This window comes from Dendrobates tinctorius, unplaced genomic scaffold, assembly GCF_039654945.1.
Source record: "Dendrobates tinctorius isolate UK_male_01 unplaced genomic scaffold, ASM3965494v1 ptg000028l, whole genome shotgun sequence".
Classification (NCBI taxonomy): Eukaryota; Metazoa; Chordata; class Amphibia; order Anura; family Dendrobatidae; genus Dendrobates; species Dendrobates tinctorius.
Window position 1 is genome coordinate 58,113,803 of NW_027361696.1, and position 19,604 is coordinate 58,133,406.

Genomic DNA, 19,604 nt, shown 5'->3' on the forward strand with positions numbered 1-19,604 from the left:
CCTAGACTTATACTCGAGTCAATAAGTTTTCCCAGTTTTTTGTGGCAAAAGTAGGGGGGTTGGCTTATACTCGGGTCAGCTTATACTCAAGTATATACGGTATTTCTGAATCATTTATTGTTGGCTTCATTGGAAAAAACTGTGCTTTTCTTTCAAAAATAAGGAAATTTCTAAGTAATCCTAAACTTTTGAATGGTAGTGTACGTCTCTTCAAATGGGTATTGGAATGCGTCCAAAATTTTGGCAGCCCTGCCGCTCACTGCATACGCAACTAGAGACCCACTGTTTAATAATGGGAATAACAAAGCTTAGCCGGCTTATGGATCTGTAAAAATAATGAGGGCCGACTGCTGGCCCTTTAAGAATAGTAAAGGCCGCCTGATGGTCCTATAAAAATAAGCTATGTGACTTTCAGAGTCCCTCCTTTATGAATGAAACAGGATGTATCTGATGATGTGTCACACACCACATGGCCAAATAAGGTTGTAAAATGCTAAAATGACATTTCCCAGTGAATGTATTTGTCTTGGTTGAAAGCAATGCTAAAGTTCAAAAACACAAACATTACGTGTGAACATAGCCCAAGGTGTGGAGGAGCATTTTTGTTTTTGGTTATTTATTTTGCCTTATATACAAGTCATTACCCTGGAAAGGATGTTCCTTAACATATTTCCCAAGAAATCCATTTTGGTTTCGTTTCTGTATGTTTTATTGCGAGTCTGTAAAAGCGGTGTAAGACTCTGACAACATTGTTCACAGCAGTGACCTGGGAGTCTGAAATGCTTCCAGGGGTCTTCCCCATGCTGTTCCCGTGTCATATGAGCACTGCTCCCATCGATTTCCGCAATTTTTAGTCCATCTGCAAACCGCCGGGGGGGCACAGCAAAAATGCTTGTGTTTCCCATAGACATACATTGGGCTCTTTGCTCGGGTCAAGCACCCTCTAGCATTCCAACTTGCTCGAAAATAGCAGTCCAGATAAAATGACCCATCAAATACAATGGCTTATTGTTTCAGCCATGGCCCTTTAATAAAATATTATTTTTGAGCAGCAACTAAAGGTTTGTTACATTTTATTTCCTTTCCCCAACCATGATTGAAAAAAAATATATATTGTCATGCATTTGGGTACAAACCCCTGAGCCTGTGCTTTGTGGTCAGCTTCTCTGTCAGCCAAGCCACAGCAGATACACTTTTTCTCCAGGTGTTCTATTATCCTTGCTACAATCAATTTAGGATAAAAAGGGTTTTCCTTTAGTCATTTGTCTGCCCTATCACCTTTTGGGTGCGGCTTTATATAATTTCCCTCTGCTGGTATTTCCTGCTAGTGATAGTCTAATTTGTAAATCCAGTCATACTACTGTAGTTTAATCCTGTCAGTGAAAGACCATCAATGGTTTATCTTTTTGCTGTTCTTTAATCCTGCACCTTTCTTCTGTTTCTTGTTAAGAAGTAGTTTATTAGTTGTTAAGAAGTTTATTTTCTAACAGTACGTATTTAATCCTATATTTTGTATTTTGTAATTTGTTTTACTCACTCTGGGATCTTTTCTTTCAGCACACTTTCCCTTTTTGTAGGTAATTTGCAGTCTGCTCTGCCCTCTGGTTCTTTAGGAGGAATGTAAAGCTCTCGACAGCCTTTCAGGCAGCATTGGTCTGAGTTACCATAGTCAAGTCTGTGGTTAGGGCTATATCAACTCACACAGTTACCACTAAGGACTGCAGTGTCAGGATCTTTAGTCTGTACTGAACTGGCAGAGTCCATTTGCAGTTTTTAGTGTTATATTTTACCTTGAGTGAATAATTAGATTATCGTAACATACCGTAGGGAAATTAAGTATGTGGTACACTGCCGATTTTGCAAGTTTTCCCATCTACAAAGAATGGAGAGATCTGTAATTTTTATCGTACGTACACTACAACTGTGAGAGACGGAATCTTAAAAAAATATCCAGAAAACCACATTGTATAATTTTTATATAATTAATTTGCATTTTATTGCATGAAATAAGTATTTGATACAATAGAAAAACAGAAAATATTTGATACAAATTCTTTTGTTTGCAAGTATAGAGATCAGATGTTTTGAGTTTTATGTAGTTCTTGACCAAGTTTTCACACACTGCAGCAGGGATTTTGGCCCACTCTTCGATACAGATCTTCTCCAGATCTTTAAGGTTTTGGGGCTGTCACTGGGCATCATTAAGTTTCATCTCCCTACAAAGATTTTCTCTTGGGTTCAGGGCTGGAGATTGGCTAGACCACTCCAGGAGCTTGAAATGCTTCTCATTGAAACACTCCTTAGTTGTCCTGGCTGTGTGTTTCAGGTCATTGTCATGCTGGAAGACTTAGCCACAACACATCTTCAATGCTCTTACTGAGAGAAGAAGGTTGTTGGCCAAAATCTCGAGATGCATGACCCCATCCATCTTATTTTTAATATGGTGCAGTCATCCTGTCCCCTTTATAGAAAAGCACTCCCAAAGTATATTTCCTCCTCCATGCTTCACGGTTGGGATGGTGTTCTTGGGGTTGTACTCATCCTTCTTCCTCCCAACACGGTGAGTGGAATTGATGTCAAAAAGTTCTATTTTGGTCTCATCTGACCTCAAGACCTTGCATGACTCCTTCAGATCATCCAGATCGTCATTGGTGAACTGGCGTGAGCAGGGGGACCTTGCGTGCTGTGCAGGATTTTAATCCATGATGGCGTAGTCCCAGCTCTCTTCAGGTCATTGACCATATCTGTAACGTCCGTCTGTGGTTCTGGGCTGCAGCCAGGCAACACCCCGAGAAACACTGATACCCTTTACCCCTATACAGGGATCTGGATTTACAACAGAGCCCAGGAGGTACTGTCTGAATAGGGGCAGCGGCCAGAGCAGGACGGTCGTCAGAGTGAAGTACAAAAACGGCAGGCAATAGCAGAGTCAATTTCAGGCCAAGGTCAGAGTCAAAAACCAGGAGGGCGGCAGAGGTACAGAATCGTTAGGAAGTAGCAGAGTCAGAATATCCAGGCCAAGGTCACAAACCAGGAGAGTAGCAGAAGTACAGAATCGTCAGGCAAAAGAGGGGTCAGAAATCCAGGCTGAGGTCAGAGTCAAACAGAAATCAATCACTAAGTAACACACAGGGGAACCAAGAATATATCCGGCGGCTTGCAAGACCAGTCCCAAGGTATTTGAGGGATCAGGTCATCCCTCACAGGTTCCTGGACTGGTGATGTCATCAGGGCCGCCCCCAGGACCAGGCCAGATGGAGTTGCAGTAACCCCCTGATGACTGACAGAGGGGCGGAGCCTGCGCCCACCAGATGCCTGCGCAGGAGCCACTTCTCTGTCACCACCATAACTCACGGGCGGACCACGGCGCCTCCCAGTGGCCGAGGCAGGAACAGCCGTCCCCGAGTCTGACAGTGAAGTGGCGGTCTGGCGCCTCCTAGTGGCCGTGACTGGAACAGCAGGCCTCGAATCCAACGGTGACGTGACAGACCGGCGCCTCCTAGTGGCTAAAGCTGGGACCATAGGCCCTGAGTCTGACGGCGACGTAATAGAACCACGGCGCCTCCCAGTGGCCGAGGCAGGAACAGCCGTCCCCGAGTCTGATGGCGAAGTGGCGGCCCGGCGCCTCCTAGTGGCTGCGACCGGAACAGCAGGCCCCAAATCTGATGGAGACGTGACAGTACCCCCCCTTCCAAGAGGGGCCTCCGGACCCTCAAAACCTGGTTTGTCAGGGTGAAGGAGGTGAAACCTTCTAATTAGTGCTTTTGCATGGATGTCCCGCGAAGGGACCCAGGACCTCTCCTCCGGGCCATAGCCCCTCCAGTGTACCAGATACTGTACGGACCCTCTTACAAGGCGGGAGTCAAGGACACCCTGGACTTCATACTCCAAGGACCCTCCGACCGAAACGGGAGGAGGAGGGGACGGGACAGGGTGAATTGGGGAGCGATACAACTTGAGGAGAGACTTGTGGAAGACATTGGGTAATTTGAAAGACTGAGGGAGTTTTAAACGGAAGGCCACCGGGTTAATCACCTCTATAATCTCGTATGGACCAATAAATCTGGGACCCAGTTTGGCAGACGGTACTTTAAGCTTGATGTTTTTGGTGGAGAGCCAAACCTTGTCTCCAACTCCCAGGTGCGGTCCTTTGGATCGCCGTTTGTTCGCTGCCGAGGTCTGTCTAACTCGGGCCCCTTTCAAGTTAGAGTTTACCTCAGACCAAATGGTTTTTAAACGATGTATATTTTTCTCTACCCCAGGAAGCTCCGACATTCTGGCCGAGAATGAGCCAAAGCGCGGATGCAGCTCGTGGTTGCAGAAAAAGGAGGTAGACTTAATGGAGTCCAGATACTGATTGTTTAGGGCAAACTCGGCTAGTGGCAGATGTTCTGCCCAATCGGACTGGTGTTCTGAGATGTAGCAACGAAGGTATTATTGCTCCAGAGCCTGGTTGACACGTTCGGTTTGCCCATTGGTTTCAGGGTGGTAAGCCGAGGAAAAAGATAGCTCAATACCAACGCGTTTACAGAACGCCCTCCAGAACTTTGACACGAATTGGGTACCCCTGTCAGACACAATATTGAAGGGGCACCGTGTAAACGTACCACATGTACAATAAACAGTTTACTCAACGTTTCCAAGTTAGGTAACCCCGACAGGGGGACAAAATGACATTGTTTACTGAACCTGTCCACCACCACCCAGATACACGTCTTTCCATCTGAGGACGGTAGGTCCGTAATGAAGTCCATGGAGATGTGGGTCCATGGACTCTCGGGGGTGGGCAAGGACTGGAGCCAGCCGGCAGGGCGAGTATGGGAGGACTTGGCGCGGGCACAGACCTCACATGCTAAGACATATTCTTTGCAGTCCTTAACCACCGTCGGCCACCAAAAATTCCTAGTTATCAATCTGGCGGTATTATTGAGACCAGGATGGCCTGCCAAAACAGAGTCATGTGATTCTCTAAGCACTTGTAGGTGAAATGCAGGCGGAACGAACAATTTGTTGGGTGGCGTAGTGTCAGGGGCTTGTTCTGGGGATTTACGGATCTCCTCCAGAAGGTCCAATGACACTGCGGACACAATGATCCCAGTGGCCAATATCGGAACTGGTTCACAGTCCTCGGCTTGTGAGGGGCAGAAACTGCGAGAGAGGGCATCGGCCCTCACATTTTTTGTACCAGGGCGGAAGGTGATTATAAAATTAAACCTAGAGAAAAACAATGCCCACCTTGCTTGTCTAGGATTTAACCTTTTTGCTGATTCTAGGTATGTCAGGTTCTTATGATCGGTAATTACCGTGATCTTGTGTTTGGCGCCCTCGAGGAAGTGATGCCATTCCTCGAAGGCCCATTTAATTGCCAATAGTTCCCGATTCCCAATATCATAGTTTTTCTCCGTGGGAGAGAATTTGCGGGAAAAAAATGCACATGGACAAAGCTGAGTGAGGGATGTAGTGCCTTGTGATAGCACTGCTCCCACTCCGACTTCAGAGGCATCCACCTCCACAATAAATGGACGGTCCAGATCCGGCTGAACCAAAACTGGGTTGGCCACAAAACTCTCTTTTAACGTAGAAAACGCCTGAATTGCCTCAGGATTCCAGTTGGCCACGTCTGCCCCTTTCCGGGTCAGATCCGTGAGTGGCTTGGCAATCTCTGAGAAACCTCTAATAAACTTGCGGTAATAATTAGCGAACCCCAAAAATCGCTGCAGCGCTTTCAGCGATTTTGGTTGCACCCAAGCCTTAATAGGCTGGACCTTGGCAGGATCCATGCGGAAGCCTTTACCTGAAACCATGTATCCTAAAAACTGTACCTCCTCAGCAAAAAAGACACATTTCTCCAGTTTAGCAAACAAGGAGTGTTCACGTAGTCTTTGTAGCACAGAACAGACGTGTTGAGAGTGTGTCACAGGGTCAGCAGAGTAAATCAGAATGTCATCTAAATACACCACGACATACACCCCACAAATGTCTCTAAAAATATCATTAACAAAGTGCTGAAATACGGCAGGTGCGTTGCTGAGTCCGAACGGCATAACCAGGTACTCAAAATGGCCAAGGGGTGTATTGAAGGCCGTTTTCCACTCATCTCCCTTTCTTATGCGGACCAGATTATATGCCCCCCGGAGGTCAAGTTTAGTAAACCAACGGGCTCCTGTTAGCTGATTAAAAAGATCAGGGATGAGTGGAAGCGGATACTGGTTTTTTATAGTGATTGCATTCAACTCCCGATAATCAATGCAGGGTCTGAGACCACCATCTTTCTTCTCCACAAAGAAGAACCCGGCCCCAACTGGAGAAATGGACGGTCTGATAAACCCTTTTCTTAGGCTATCTGCAATATAGTCATTCATGGCCTGATGCTCTGGGCCAGAGAGATTAAATATTCTTCCCTTAGGGAGACGGGCATCCGGAATCAGATCAATAGGGAAATCATACTCTCTGTGAGGGGGTAGCTTTTCAGATTCTACAATAGAAAAGACATCCTCAAAATCTCTGAAAGCAAACGGTATGTGGGGGGTTTTAACCTTAACTTGGTTTACTGCCAAGGATATGCAATTTTTCTGACACTGTGGGCTCCAGCGTACAACGTCACCCAAGTGCCAGTCGATGACAGGATTGTGCTGGCGTAGCCATGGCATACCCAGAATAACTGCAGAGGTTAAATTGTCCATCACAAAAAATGACACCAGCTCAGTGTGTAAGGCTCCCACAGACATAGCAACCTTGGCAGTAACAAACTTAACCCCCTCCTGAATAATGGACGTGCCATTAATAGCCGTGGTTTTAATAGGGGCATTAAGTTTTAGTAGAGTTACACCCAGATTCCTAGCAGTCAAGGAATCCATAAAATTTCCTTCAGAGCCACTATCCACATACACGTTTAAACACAGCGATTTCTGACCACATGAAACTGAAATGGGTAATAAAACTTTAGCCGCATCTGCGGGCAATACCTGAGCCCCTGGGCAACCATAGCCAGAGTAGTTGCCCAGAGGCCGACGTGCCAGGAGCATGGATCTCTGAGGTGCAGCTCTCTCCCTGAAGACTCCAGACTGCCGCATAGTTGTCCAAGAAAATGAGAGAGCTCTTCCAGGCTGTGCACTGCAACAGGTGTTCAGGCCAACAATCAGCTCAGTCAGAAGAAAAAAAAAAAAAAAGTTCAGGGAGACTGCTTTTGTATATGTTGGGTATATACACAAGAAGCAGTTAATTTTATGGCCAGATATAATGTAACGTCCGTCTGCGGTTCTGGGCTGCAGCCAGGCAACACCCCGAGAAACACTGATACCCTTTACCCCTATACAGGGATCTGGATTTACAACAGAGCCCAGGAGGTACTGTCTGAATAGGAGCAGCGGCCAGAGCAGGACGGTCGTCAGAGTGAAGTTCAAAAACGGCAGGCAATAGCAGAGTCAATTTCAGGCCAAGGTCAGAGTCAAAAACCAGGAGGGCAGCAGAGGTACAGAATCGTTAGGAAGTAGCAGAGTCAGAATATCCAGGCCAAGGTCACAAACCAGGAGAGTAGCAGAAGTACAGAATCGTCAGGCAAAAGAGGGGTCAGAAATCCAGGCTGAGGTCAGAGTCAAACAGAAATCAATCACTAAGTAACACACAGGGGAACCAAGAATATATCCGGCGGCTTGCAAGACCAGTCCCAAGGTATTTGAGGGATCAGGTCATCCCTCACAGGTTCCTGGACTGGTGATGTCATCAGGGCCGCCCCCAGGACCAGGCCAGATGGAGTTGCAGTAACCCCCTGATGACTGACAGAGGGGCGGAGCCTGCGCCCACCAGATGCCTGCGCAGGAGCCACTTCTCTGTCACCACCATAACTCACGGGCGGACCACGGCGCCTCCCAGTGGCCGAGGCAGGAACAGCCGTCCCCGAGTCTGACAGTGAAGTGGCGGTCTGGCGCCTCCTAGTGGCCGTGACCGGAACAGCAGGCCTCGAATCCAACGGTGACGTGACAGACCGGCGCCTCCTAGTGGCTAAAGCTGGGACCATAGGCCCTGAGTCTGACGGCGACGTAATAGAACCACGGCGCCTCCCAGTGGCCGAGGCAGGAACAGCCGTCCCAGAGTCTGACGGCGAGGTGGCGACCCGGCGCCTCCTAGTGGCTGCGACCGGAACAGCAGGCCCCAAATCTGATGGAGACGTGACAATATCCTGTTATGATTGGGTCACCGAGGAGGAAAACAAGACCAAGCCAAGTCACAGAACACCAGAGAGGTTGGCAACTAAGCGGATTGCAGACCGCTGATCCTAACCACACAACTAGCAGTAGCCGTGGAGCGTACCTACAATGATTCTAGATGACTTGTCACAGCCAGATGACTAAATAAGCCTAAAGCAAGAAAAGGGGAAATCTAAACTGCCCCAGAGCAGACCCCAAAGGAATAGAGAGCCCCCACACATGTATTGACAGTGAGACAAGATGAAAACACAAATACAGGTAGGAAAATAGGCTGAGCAAATGATGGGGCCCACACTAACTAGAAAGGGCAGGAAAGGAAAGATATTGTCTGCAATCACGCCAAAAAACCCTGCAAAAATGTCCAACACTTCTGATAGCAAAAAACCCTGAAGTCACTAGACTTCACCCACTATATCAGCACTCTGGTATATTCTGAGAGCAGAGCAAAAAGAGGCCAATTTAATAAGGGACAAAAAGCAAACTGGCACATACAGTGACATAAGAATGGAAATTCAGCACAGCCCCAGCCGGGGCTGGCTAACCACACAAAAACTGAACAGACCAAAACAAATCAAGTATGAACAATAGCAGAGAACACTTAGCTTGAGAAGGAAGGAACTGAACTGGAAACTAGAACCTCAGGAGGCAGGAAAAAATCACCAGCATGGGAAAAGGGAGTCGGCTGTCTTAAATCCAGTCATAGACTCCAGATGTCCAATCCTCGTCCTCATTATCAGGTGGCAGGGCTCTGTTAATTAGATCAGCTTCATTACCTCCTGCCACCACCAAAGGGAGCCCAGAAAGAAAACTCACGACTCCTCTGTCAACACAGCCAGCTCCCTCACCAGAAACCAGAGGCAGACCAGAAAATGAGTTCACAACAATATCCTCTCATATAGTTCTGGGCAGATTCCTGACATGCTTGCCTATTGTCCTGTAACCCATCCCAGCCAAGTGCACATCTACAATTTTGTACCTGGTGTCCTTAGACAGCTCTTTGATTTTGGCCATAGTGGGGAGGTTGGAATTTAATAGATAGAGTTTGTGGACAAGTCCTTTATATAGGTAAGGAGTTAAAACTGGTGCAATTAATACAGGCAATGAGTGCAGAGTAGAAGGGCTTCTTAAGAAATACTAACAGGTCTGTAAGAGACAGGATTCTTGTTGGTTGGTCAGTGATCAAGTACTTATTTCATACAATAAAGTGCAATATAATTATTTAAAAATCATAAAATGTGGTTTTTATTTTTAGATTCTGTCTCTCACATTTCAAATGTTCCTACAATAAAAATTACAGACCTCTCCATTCTTTGTAGGAGGGAAAACGTGCAAAATCAACAATGTATTAATTACTTATTTTCCCCACTGGACATATTATTTTAAGGTTACTCACTGGCCAATGTGTACCTTGTGCATGTTAAACACTGTATACAGGGGTCCCTGGGTGTGTGTGTATTCGTTTGCTTTAATTGCTATCACTCTCAGACTGCCAGCTGCCCTATCTTGCAGCAAATGTGAACCCTTTGTTATCATTAAAAATGAGCCAGACAATATTAATAAGAATAACCCTTGTTCATTTGATATTGAAACTATGTATGACATGAAGAAGATAAAACACTTGAATTCTTCATCTGCATTGCATGACAGAGGCCCAAAGATTTTGGTAATGGATGGCGGCACATAACTTGGAAAGAAGATTGCTGAAGTATAATAAGTTACGTTGAGGACCTCCATCTTCCTAATACAGGTCCACACGGGTTGATGTGTCTCACTGTGATCTCTTCACCAAGTGCACTACTCTGTGGAATATTTAAGGGAGCTCTTCTAGGTTCTATACTTTTTAGACGTGTCCCAGCCTGGCTGATTCCGTATTCCTTCACTAAAACCTCCAGGTTTGGCAAACACTATTACTCTTCCACTAGGTGCCCCAATTTGCCTGCTAGAGGAGAAAAGCCTCCATAGTCACTTGAGACTGAAGGATATTACTAATGGTGCGGCACGGTGGCTCAGTAGTTAGCACCAAGGACAATATCTGCAAGGAGTTTGTATGTGCCCCCCCCCCCCTGTGTTTGCATGGTTACTCCGGTTTCCTCCCAACTTCCAAAGACATACTGATAGGGACCCAGAGGACAGACTGGATGGAGCAGCAGACAGAGTTCGCACCGGAGTGTGGCAGGTGGGTTTTGTATCAGAGTGCACCAGGCAGGATCTGCTTCAGAGTGCATCGGGCAGGATTTGCGCAAAAATGCAGTGGGCAGGATTTGCACAAGACCTTACACAACATAGACTGCAAGGTTGCTCAAGGGAGGAAGCAATATATACATTGGCTATTGGCTGGGCAGGAAATTGCAAGTGCATGCGCTGACCCTTTAAGAGGGTGGGAGTGCACGCGCGCATCCCCTAAGGACATGGCTAAAGGACCGACTGTAAGTATGCAGAGCATGGGAAGGGAAGAACTGACCGCAACACGGGTGAGTGAAGTGACACGCCGGAGACCCTGCCTGTCAGAGCAGATCCCTGGCATGGTACTAACAGTGGTGCCCACTTACTCCTCTCCAAACCATGGACTGGCCTTACAGTTAACCCTGTCAACCCTGAATACAGGAAATCTGCAGCCTACATGAGGATAACATACACAATAATATACAGGTCACACAAGATAATAAATAAGAAGCTTTCAGAGAAGATGTTCAACAACTTCTCCACCTTTACATGATAAAGCAATGTATCAATCATCAGCCCTATCCTAAAACTCAATATTGACCTTTCAACGAGCCCTGCCATTTAAACTGATCAGGGGCAAACACCCTGAAAAACGTGAATGCAAGTGTAGTGCTTGGTTTGGCTTCTTATCCTACGCCATGTGGTAATGGACTGAAAGAAAAATTTAAATTCAATGATTATGATGTGTGTCTTAATTGTTTTTTTTTTTCATTTAAATACATAAGGACGTATATTACCAAATAAATAGAATATATAATAAAAAAGTTATAAAATATGGTAAAATATTAGGTAGTAAACTGACATCCAAAAATGAATGGCAGTCCATTCGGGACTAAACCGAGAGAAAAAAAACACCAAGTATGGAAAGGTCAATGGAGGGAACAAGCAAAATTGTTTTAAATAAAACAAATTAAGAAGAAAAATAATATTAAAAAAGCCTTTATTAAAAAGTGTGGCACATAGAGATAAAACTCAAAAATGTCCATAAATAAAATTAATAACATATCATCAGAAATATATATAAAATAATAATAATAATAATAAAACCACAAAGGGCCGCCAGCACAGAATAAATAAATGAATATATATTATAAATTAATAAGATGTAAAATGTAATATAGCACCACCTAGGGGATAAAGCATGCAATAATATAATAATACAAAATAAGAATAAATCCAAGGTAGCAAAAAAAATAATAAATACTAATGAATGAACCAGGTAAGTAAAATGGACACAGCCAAAATAGAAAATAATCAATAAAGCAGGTATATGAGTCCAAACTGGGCAAGTAAATAAAGTCAAAAAGGAAAAAACCTAATAGAACATGATTACCTGGAATCAACTTATGGCGGTCAATTGTGGAACAGAACGTGCCCCCGACACGCGTTTGGGATAGATATCCTTCGTCAGGATACCTGATGAAGGATATCTATCTGAAACGCGTCAGGGGATTTATTCTTATTTTGTATTATATTATTGCACGCTTTATCCCCTAGGTGGTGCTATATTACATTTTACATCTTATTAATTTATAATATATATTCATTTATTTATTCTGTGCTGATGGCCCTTTGTGGTTTTATTATTATAATTTTTTTATATATATTTCTGATGATATGTCATTAATTTTATCTATAGACATTTTTGAGTTTTTTCTCTATGTGCCACACTTTTTAATAAAGGCTTTTTAATATTATTTTTCTTAATTTGTTTTATTTTTAACAATTTTGCTTGTTCCCTCCATTGACTTTCTTACCATACTTGGTGTTTTTTTTTCTCTTTTTGTTTTTTTTTTTCATATAATGTATTCTTATTTATTTCTTCTTTTGCTTTTTCAATTATAGTGCTGATATGTGAAGAGCCCACTGGACTTATACTTGGACTTGTCTTTGGTCTAATCTTAAGCGTTGTACTACATATCATTTCATGTTTCTACTTGCAAAGGAAATTGACAAATAGGAGAAATGGTAAGAAAAAATACTGGCATATATTTATATAAAGAGAGGAAGTAATTACCAATAATTACTTGTCATCAAAGGATTATGCTGATCAGTGATGACAAGCACATGGACCTTCTGCAGACTATCAGTCAGGGCCAAACTGACCATCTGGCAATTCTGGCAAATGCCAGAAGGGCCTGTCTGGTAGTGGGCCGCTTTGTCTGCTACATTGTTATCAAAATCTGCATCCCCAAGACACCCATACTGTTAACAGTTAGGACTGAGCACAAAGTTGCTGGCTCCGACAGGTCGCGGGTGTCCCTTCTGTCTGTGACATGCCAGTGGCCAGCACAAACAGGGGATGTCGGTGGTGCAATGACATCATTGCATCGCACCACCAGCATCCACTGCGAGAATGACTAGAAGAAGAGTCAGATGCTACAGAGGATGAGGTGTCTGGATTAGGTGAGTATAGAGCTTTTTTTCATTTTTGGGGGGGTGTGAGGGACTATCACATATAGGATGCTGTTAGTTGGACAATCATCTATTTATATAATTGCCTTGTAATGTTTTCATTTCCTGCTCTGTCCAGATGTCACCGTATCCAGGGCTGCCACTAGGAATGTCGGGGCCCCATACTGGCAAATTTTTTGGGGCCCTCTAGAGATTCCGCCCAGGCTGCACCCCAGCCCCGCCTCCACCCCTTGAACTGTCCACAGTCCCACTGCTCTCTCTTGGAAAAACTCCACTTCTCATCCGTCACACATTAACAGTTCCCATCACCAGATCACACATATAGCCGGCAGCTTTTGTTTTGGCCAAAAAGATTTTTTTAAGCCGCCACCACAACACGGTAGACACTTTTGGCCGAGCTCTACTCTACTGTAACCTATTAAACATTTGTTAAAATGTGCAATACAATTTAGGTATTTTTTTATTTATTTTTCAATTTTTAAGATGAACAATAATATCACATACAGGGGACAAATTCCACCGTACCATGACCAAACCATATAATACCACCACATAATAACCTATAATTCCACATACAAAGGAACAAATACCATCACTAGGGATGAGCGAGCATACTCGTGAGGATTCGGTACTCGGTGAGTAATGCGGTACTCGCGGTACTCGAATCCTCGCGAGTATTTCTCTACTCACCTCGCAATATTCGCAACAGCCCACACAGTCCCCGCACAGTCCCGCCCAGCACGGCACAGTCCCCGAACAGCCCAGCACGGCCCACCACAGTCCCCCACAGCTCAGCACAGTCCTGCACAGTACCTGCAAAGCCCTGCACAGTCCTGCACAGCATGGCACAGTCTTCGCACAGGCCAGCACAGTCCCGCACAACCCGGCACAGTCCCACACAGTCCGGCACAGTCCCCGCACAGGCCAGCACAGTCCCGCATAGCCTGGCACAGTCCCCGCACAGGCCAGCACAGTCCCGCATAGCCTGGCACAGTCCCCGCACAGTCCCCGCCCAGTCCATCACAGTCCCCGCGCATTTCCCATAGACTTTCATTGGACTCGGTACTCATTACGAGTACCAGAGTATTAGGAGGTACTCGTAACGAGTACAGCGAGTCCGAATACTACAGTACTCGCTCATCCCTAACCATCACAAAATGTCCAGACCACATATTACCACCACAAAGTGACCAAATAATAGCACATGCAAGGGACAAATACCGCAACACCATGTCCAGACCACATATTACCACCACATAGCGAATGAATACTACAATACTGATCAGTAATAAAAAAAAACACAATACTATCACCATAGGTGCCATTATACACAGGAAATCTGTACTTAGTTCAGTGTCTCCAATAATGCCCTATATCTCCATTTTGCTCCCAGTGTCTCCAATCATGCCCCATAGATCCATTCTTCCCTGTGTCCCCAATCATGCTCCGTATCTCCATTCTGCCCCCTGTGTCTCCAATCATGCCCCGTGTCTCCATTCTGCCCCCTGTGTCTCCAATCATGCCCCTGTATCTCCAATCATGCCCCGTATCTCCAATCATGCCCCAGTGCCTGAAAGCCTGCCCCCTGTATCGCCAATCATGCCCCCTGTATCTCCAATCCTGCCCCCTGTATCTCCAATCATGCCCCCTGTATTTCAAATCATGCCCCCAGTGTCTCCAATAATGCCCCCTGTATCTCCCAGCATGCCCCCAGTGTCTCCTTTCATGCCCCCTGTATCTCCAATCCTGCTTCCAGTGTCTCCAATCCTGCCCCAATATCTCCAATCCTGCCCCAGTATCTCCAATCCTGCCCCCAGTATCTCCAATCATGCCCCCAGTATCTCCAATCATGCCCCCAGTATCTCCAATCATGCCCCCTGTATCTCCAATCCTGCCACCTGTATCTTCAATCCTACCCCCTGTATCTCCAATCCTGCCCCCACTATCTCCAATCCTGCCCCCAGTATCTCCAATCCCATCCCCCTATCTCCAATCTCACCCCCGTATCTCCAATCCTGCCCCTCGTATCTCCAATCCTGCCCCCCCATATATCCAATAATGCCCCCAGTATCTCCAATCCTGCCCCCTGTATCTCCAATCCTGCCCCCTGTATCTCCAATCATGACCCCTGTATCTCCAATCATGACCCCTGTATCTCCAATCCTGCCCCCAGTATTTCCAATCCTGCCCCCAGTATCCCCAATCATGCCCCCAGTATCCCCAATCATGCCCCCAGTATCCCCAATCCTGCCCCCAGTATCCCCAATCCTGTCCCCTGTATCTCCAATCCTGCCCCCAGTATCTCCAATCATGCCCCCAGTATCTCCAATCCTGCCCCCAGTATCTCCAATCCTGCCCCCACTATCTCCAATCCTGCCCCCAGTATCTCCAATCCAGCCCCCTGTATCTCTAATCCTGCCCCGTGTATCTCCAATCCTGCCCCATCTCCATCTCCTGCCCCCAGTTTGTCTCCAATCCTGCCCGTCTCCATCCTGCTCCCCGTGAATCCAATCTGCCCAGGCAGGATGGAGACACAAGGTTCATGTGTCTCCATCCTGCAGGGGAAACATATTGGCCGCTTTCAATAATTAAATTTAAAAAAAAAAAAACTTTCTTCTTGCCTGGCTGCGCTCCTGCGGCAAAGATGCAACTGCTTCTGTGTGATCTGCTGAAGAACCTATGGTGACATCATCGTCATGTGATCAGGGGGCTGAGCTGATCAATGGTGAAGGCCTGTGGTCAGCTCCGCCCCTGATCACATGACGATGCCAGCACCACAGGTCCTTCACCGCTTCAGCCGCAGCACACCACACTTGGGGCCCGATGACTAGAAGCACAGGAGCGGGGCCCCTGACCTGAGGGCCCCCTTCTGTACTGCTGTTCACCAGGCCCCATACAGCAGTAAGAGCAGTAATGCCCTGATGGCGGCCCTGACTGTATCCCAGAATTCAAAGTGGAGGAAGTTCAGTGACCGCCATATTGGGACACCTCAAGTGATGGGTGTCTCAATATGAAAACTGTTGCTGGTACCAACCTATTGTGCGGTACCACCAGCGGAATACTGTCGCACCACACACACACTCAGATTCTCACACTCACATTCTCACACAACCTCTTGTGCGGTACCACCAGCGGAAACACCATGGCACTGCGCCTGTGCGAATTCCACGCAGGCGCAGTGAATCGTTTGGCTGATCCCGGCAGTAGATGCGCAATGTGTCTACAGGCAGAGGAAGCCGGTCACTAGAGTTGAGCGACTTTGCCTTTTTTTGGGTCGAGTCGGGTTTCATGAAACCCGACTTTCGCAAAAGTCGGGTCGAACGAAATCGGACAATTTTTGTGAAAAGTCGAAGGCCGACTGAAACACGAAACCCAATGCAAGTCAATGGGGAAGCAAAGTCGGCAGGGAGTGGAGGCCAGGAAACACACCTACAGTGCCCTTTTGAATGCCAAAAACATCAAATCTTATTACTGAAGCTTTTCAACCTTAATTTACTTCATAATACTAGTTACGCACTGAAAAATGGGGGTTATTTGGCTAAATTTGTGGGGGGGGGGTAGGACTGGCTCCAGGTTTTCATGTGCCCTGGGCCAAAGAGCGCCCCTTTAACACATACCACAACTCATGATGCTCCGATACGGCAGAGAAATAGCGGTATAGTGCAATGAAAAATACTTCACTTTTTACATCTCATGACTGATATCCATTTTAAATTCTCCAATAGCTCCAAAAACAGACAGTATCTTACTCCATACAGTATTATGGCCACCGCATAGTGTGCTATACAGAGTAATGAGGTCCATATATTTCACCATACAGAATCATTGGTCCCATATAATGTTTAAAACAGTATATGATGAGCTCCACATAATGCTAAAGTATATGTTGGTCCCCATGGATGAAGCTGCACTGTCTTATGGGCCCAAATAATGCTCTCTATATAATGGGCCCCATTTCTAATGCTCTAGTGTATAATGGGCCCTGTTAATGCTGCTCCAGTGTCTGATGTCCACCTTTGGAATGCTCCAGTGTATGGTGGGCCCCATATATCATTCTCCAGAGTATAGTGCTCCCAAAAATTGCTGTCCCAACATTGAAAACAATTAAATAAGTCTCCTCAAATAAGTCTCCTCGCTAGGGAATCCCTGTGCTAGTCTGGGCGTACAGACGTGATGTCATTGCGCTCTCTGATCAGACTATCACTGTCAGGAAACGCGGAAGACGTCATGGCGGTGGAGCAGGGAGAGGTAAGTATTTCAACTTTGCAAGTGCTGTGATCCAGAGCAAGCAGGGGGGGGCACTCGTTGGCGACGGCACTGGCACAGGGCCCCTCATAGTACGGCGATGTGTCTGACGGCGGGTGGGCCGAACCTGCACTTTCAGCTGCACCTTCCTTTTTGTCACCGTGTAAGGTGGTACAGTGTATGGGAAGGGTAACCTGAGTTTCATCTGGGTCACATTCAGGCTGTGTAGAGTGCGAGGGGAATGTAGTTGTCTGGGTCAATGTACCAGCAGAATCATCTAGCAGTGGCTGGGCCTCAGTGCACTTGTGGCGTCCCCAGGAGTACGGTCGCCACAGTGGCATTACCTTCCTCCGAGGCAGTGTGATGTCATGCTTGGGAGCAACGAAGGATCTCTCTAGCAGTTAAACTAACACACAACACATTTCCCACTGAAGGCCAGCAGGGAGACCTCTGAACCAGACTGCTGAGGAGCTGCTGTCTGTGGTCGGGAGGAGGTAAGTTAGGGCAGTCTGTGAAGGGAAGGGGAAGTGTGTGGACGTGAGAAGTGGAGCTGGAGGATGAGCAGAGTTAAGGCTCACTCCTAGCTTGAGCACATGGTCCGGATTCCGGTCTCCGAGTTTGTAGGGACACTGACGTTCCTGCAGCAGAAACCGGAGGAAATAGCAGCTGTAAATGCTCTGTACCCAACTAAGGCTCGGAGGCCCCAGCAGCGATTTGTGTGAGCCAGAAGGAAAAGGCTACGGCTGCCTGAAATACGAGAAAGTTCGAAGAGAGAGTCAACAGGGAGAACTTCATTGAATTCAGCACTGCGAGTACCTCAGATAAGCGTTAGAACAGAGGCCACACTACCTATCTGCAGAGAGAGAATTCCAAATTGGCTTCCAGGCTGACCAACTCCTTCTCCATCTGTACTCTGGGTCCTAGATAGCACTTACCAAGTACAGGTAAAGGAACTGCACGACTGTGTCTGTCCTCTTTCTCCTGCACCTGGCGCACGGCTCTGCTACATCCTGCACTGCACACCATCTACCAACTCTTTCATGTGCCCTGCGACAATGGCCACACCTGTGCAGGGCTTCTACATCTTAGCTGCACCACAACTTCTGTCCCAGAGAAGCGCCACTGCAGCGCTGGTCAATCTACTCAGAAACCACAGGTGGCGTCACGTGTCATTCACCTATAAACGTAATTCACCCCTTTGAATGTTCGCCCAGGGCCACGGAACGGGTCACCACCACTGTGACACATCCCAGGGAGACACCGTCCTAGTACCGATTAACCCCACTGCCCTGCCTGGCCACCCACACTCCATGTCAGATTCATCTTGGACTGGGGAATTCACGATTTGACTTGATAACCCATGCATGGTATGATAGAAAGAGCTACATGGACTAAAGTGAAGTGTGGCCTGCTGCATCATTCACTTTGGGTGGGGGTGCAGGAGACAAAGAAAGGGGTTCTTCCTGACCAGAAGCCAGCACTTGACGACTCAGTCCTTGCATTTTTTGAAACTTCAGAAGAGGAGGGCATATTTGCTGGAGTCTGTTTCGGCAATGTAAGCCCAAACCAGTTCCTCATGCTCTGGCTTTAAAAACGGTTAACCTACTCCCAGAAAAGGTAGCCTTCCAGGCGTTCCGTAGACAGACCATGACGCAGGCTCAACACCTCATGCCTTAGCTGCTATTGTGCTTTTGCCACTAAAAGCAGATGCACCATCAGCACCAGCTGTCCCCCCCACGCCCACGTCCGCGGCCTCTTCCACCAAACTTCCAAATTTAGCACAAAATAGACACAAAATAACATCACATATATGGTACTGTATCAGAAGTGTACAGCTCTATTCAGTCCAAGGATAATTGTCAATCTCCATATATATTCCATCAGTCACACAGAGACAGTCCCAGGCTCAGTATGGATTAGACAAGAATATAAAAAGTAGACAAAGTGTACAGTATCATCAGATAGCAGGTATATATAGCATAGTTTAAACATTAACAATGTACGTCTATATATCATGAGTAGTGTTGAGCCACCCCGCTAGTGTTTTGGTTCGTCGCACAGGAGGCAAGTTCATCGAATGTTCGTCGAACCACACTGAAAACAATGGCAGGCAAACACAAACACATACTAACACATACAAAACAATTACAAAACACCTTAAAAGGTGTCCCAAAGCCGACAAAATGCTCAGAAGCCAAAAATAACATATGGAAAAGGGCAACTACATTTACAAAAGAGGTGGAGGAGTAAAAGGAGGAGGTGGAGGAGACACAGATCAAGGCTTGTCATGCCCTTATGAAGTCAAGAAAGTCTGGACTAAAAAATGTAAAAACCAAACCCAAAAAAACAAAATCTGAAAATGAACACGATCATATACCGTCGTACTTCCCACCAATAAATTATGGCAACTGGCGATGGGGCGGCGTTATTCCCATGAACCTCCAAACAGCGTCCATGAAGCCAAAGTGTTTGCTTTCCGGGGGCAGTATGATTGCAAAGCTGAACCTTAAAGGA

At 46.3% G+C, this 19,604-nt stretch overlaps 1 protein-coding gene across 3 annotated transcripts in view; it reads left to right on the forward strand.

The window, feature by feature from the left end:
• LOC141085429 (cell adhesion molecule CEACAM8-like) overlaps window positions 1–19,604 on the forward strand; it is a 191,576-nt gene that overhangs the window by 132,615 nt on the left and 39,357 nt on the right. For all 3 annotated transcript variants that reach the window (XM_073570788.1, XM_073570789.1, XM_073570790.1), the window contains one exon: window positions 12,276–12,398. In XM_073570788.1, the coding sequence (XP_073426889.1) occupies window positions 12,276–12,398 (123 nt within the window). The remainder of the gene's footprint in view (window positions 1–12,275; window positions 12,399–19,604) is intronic.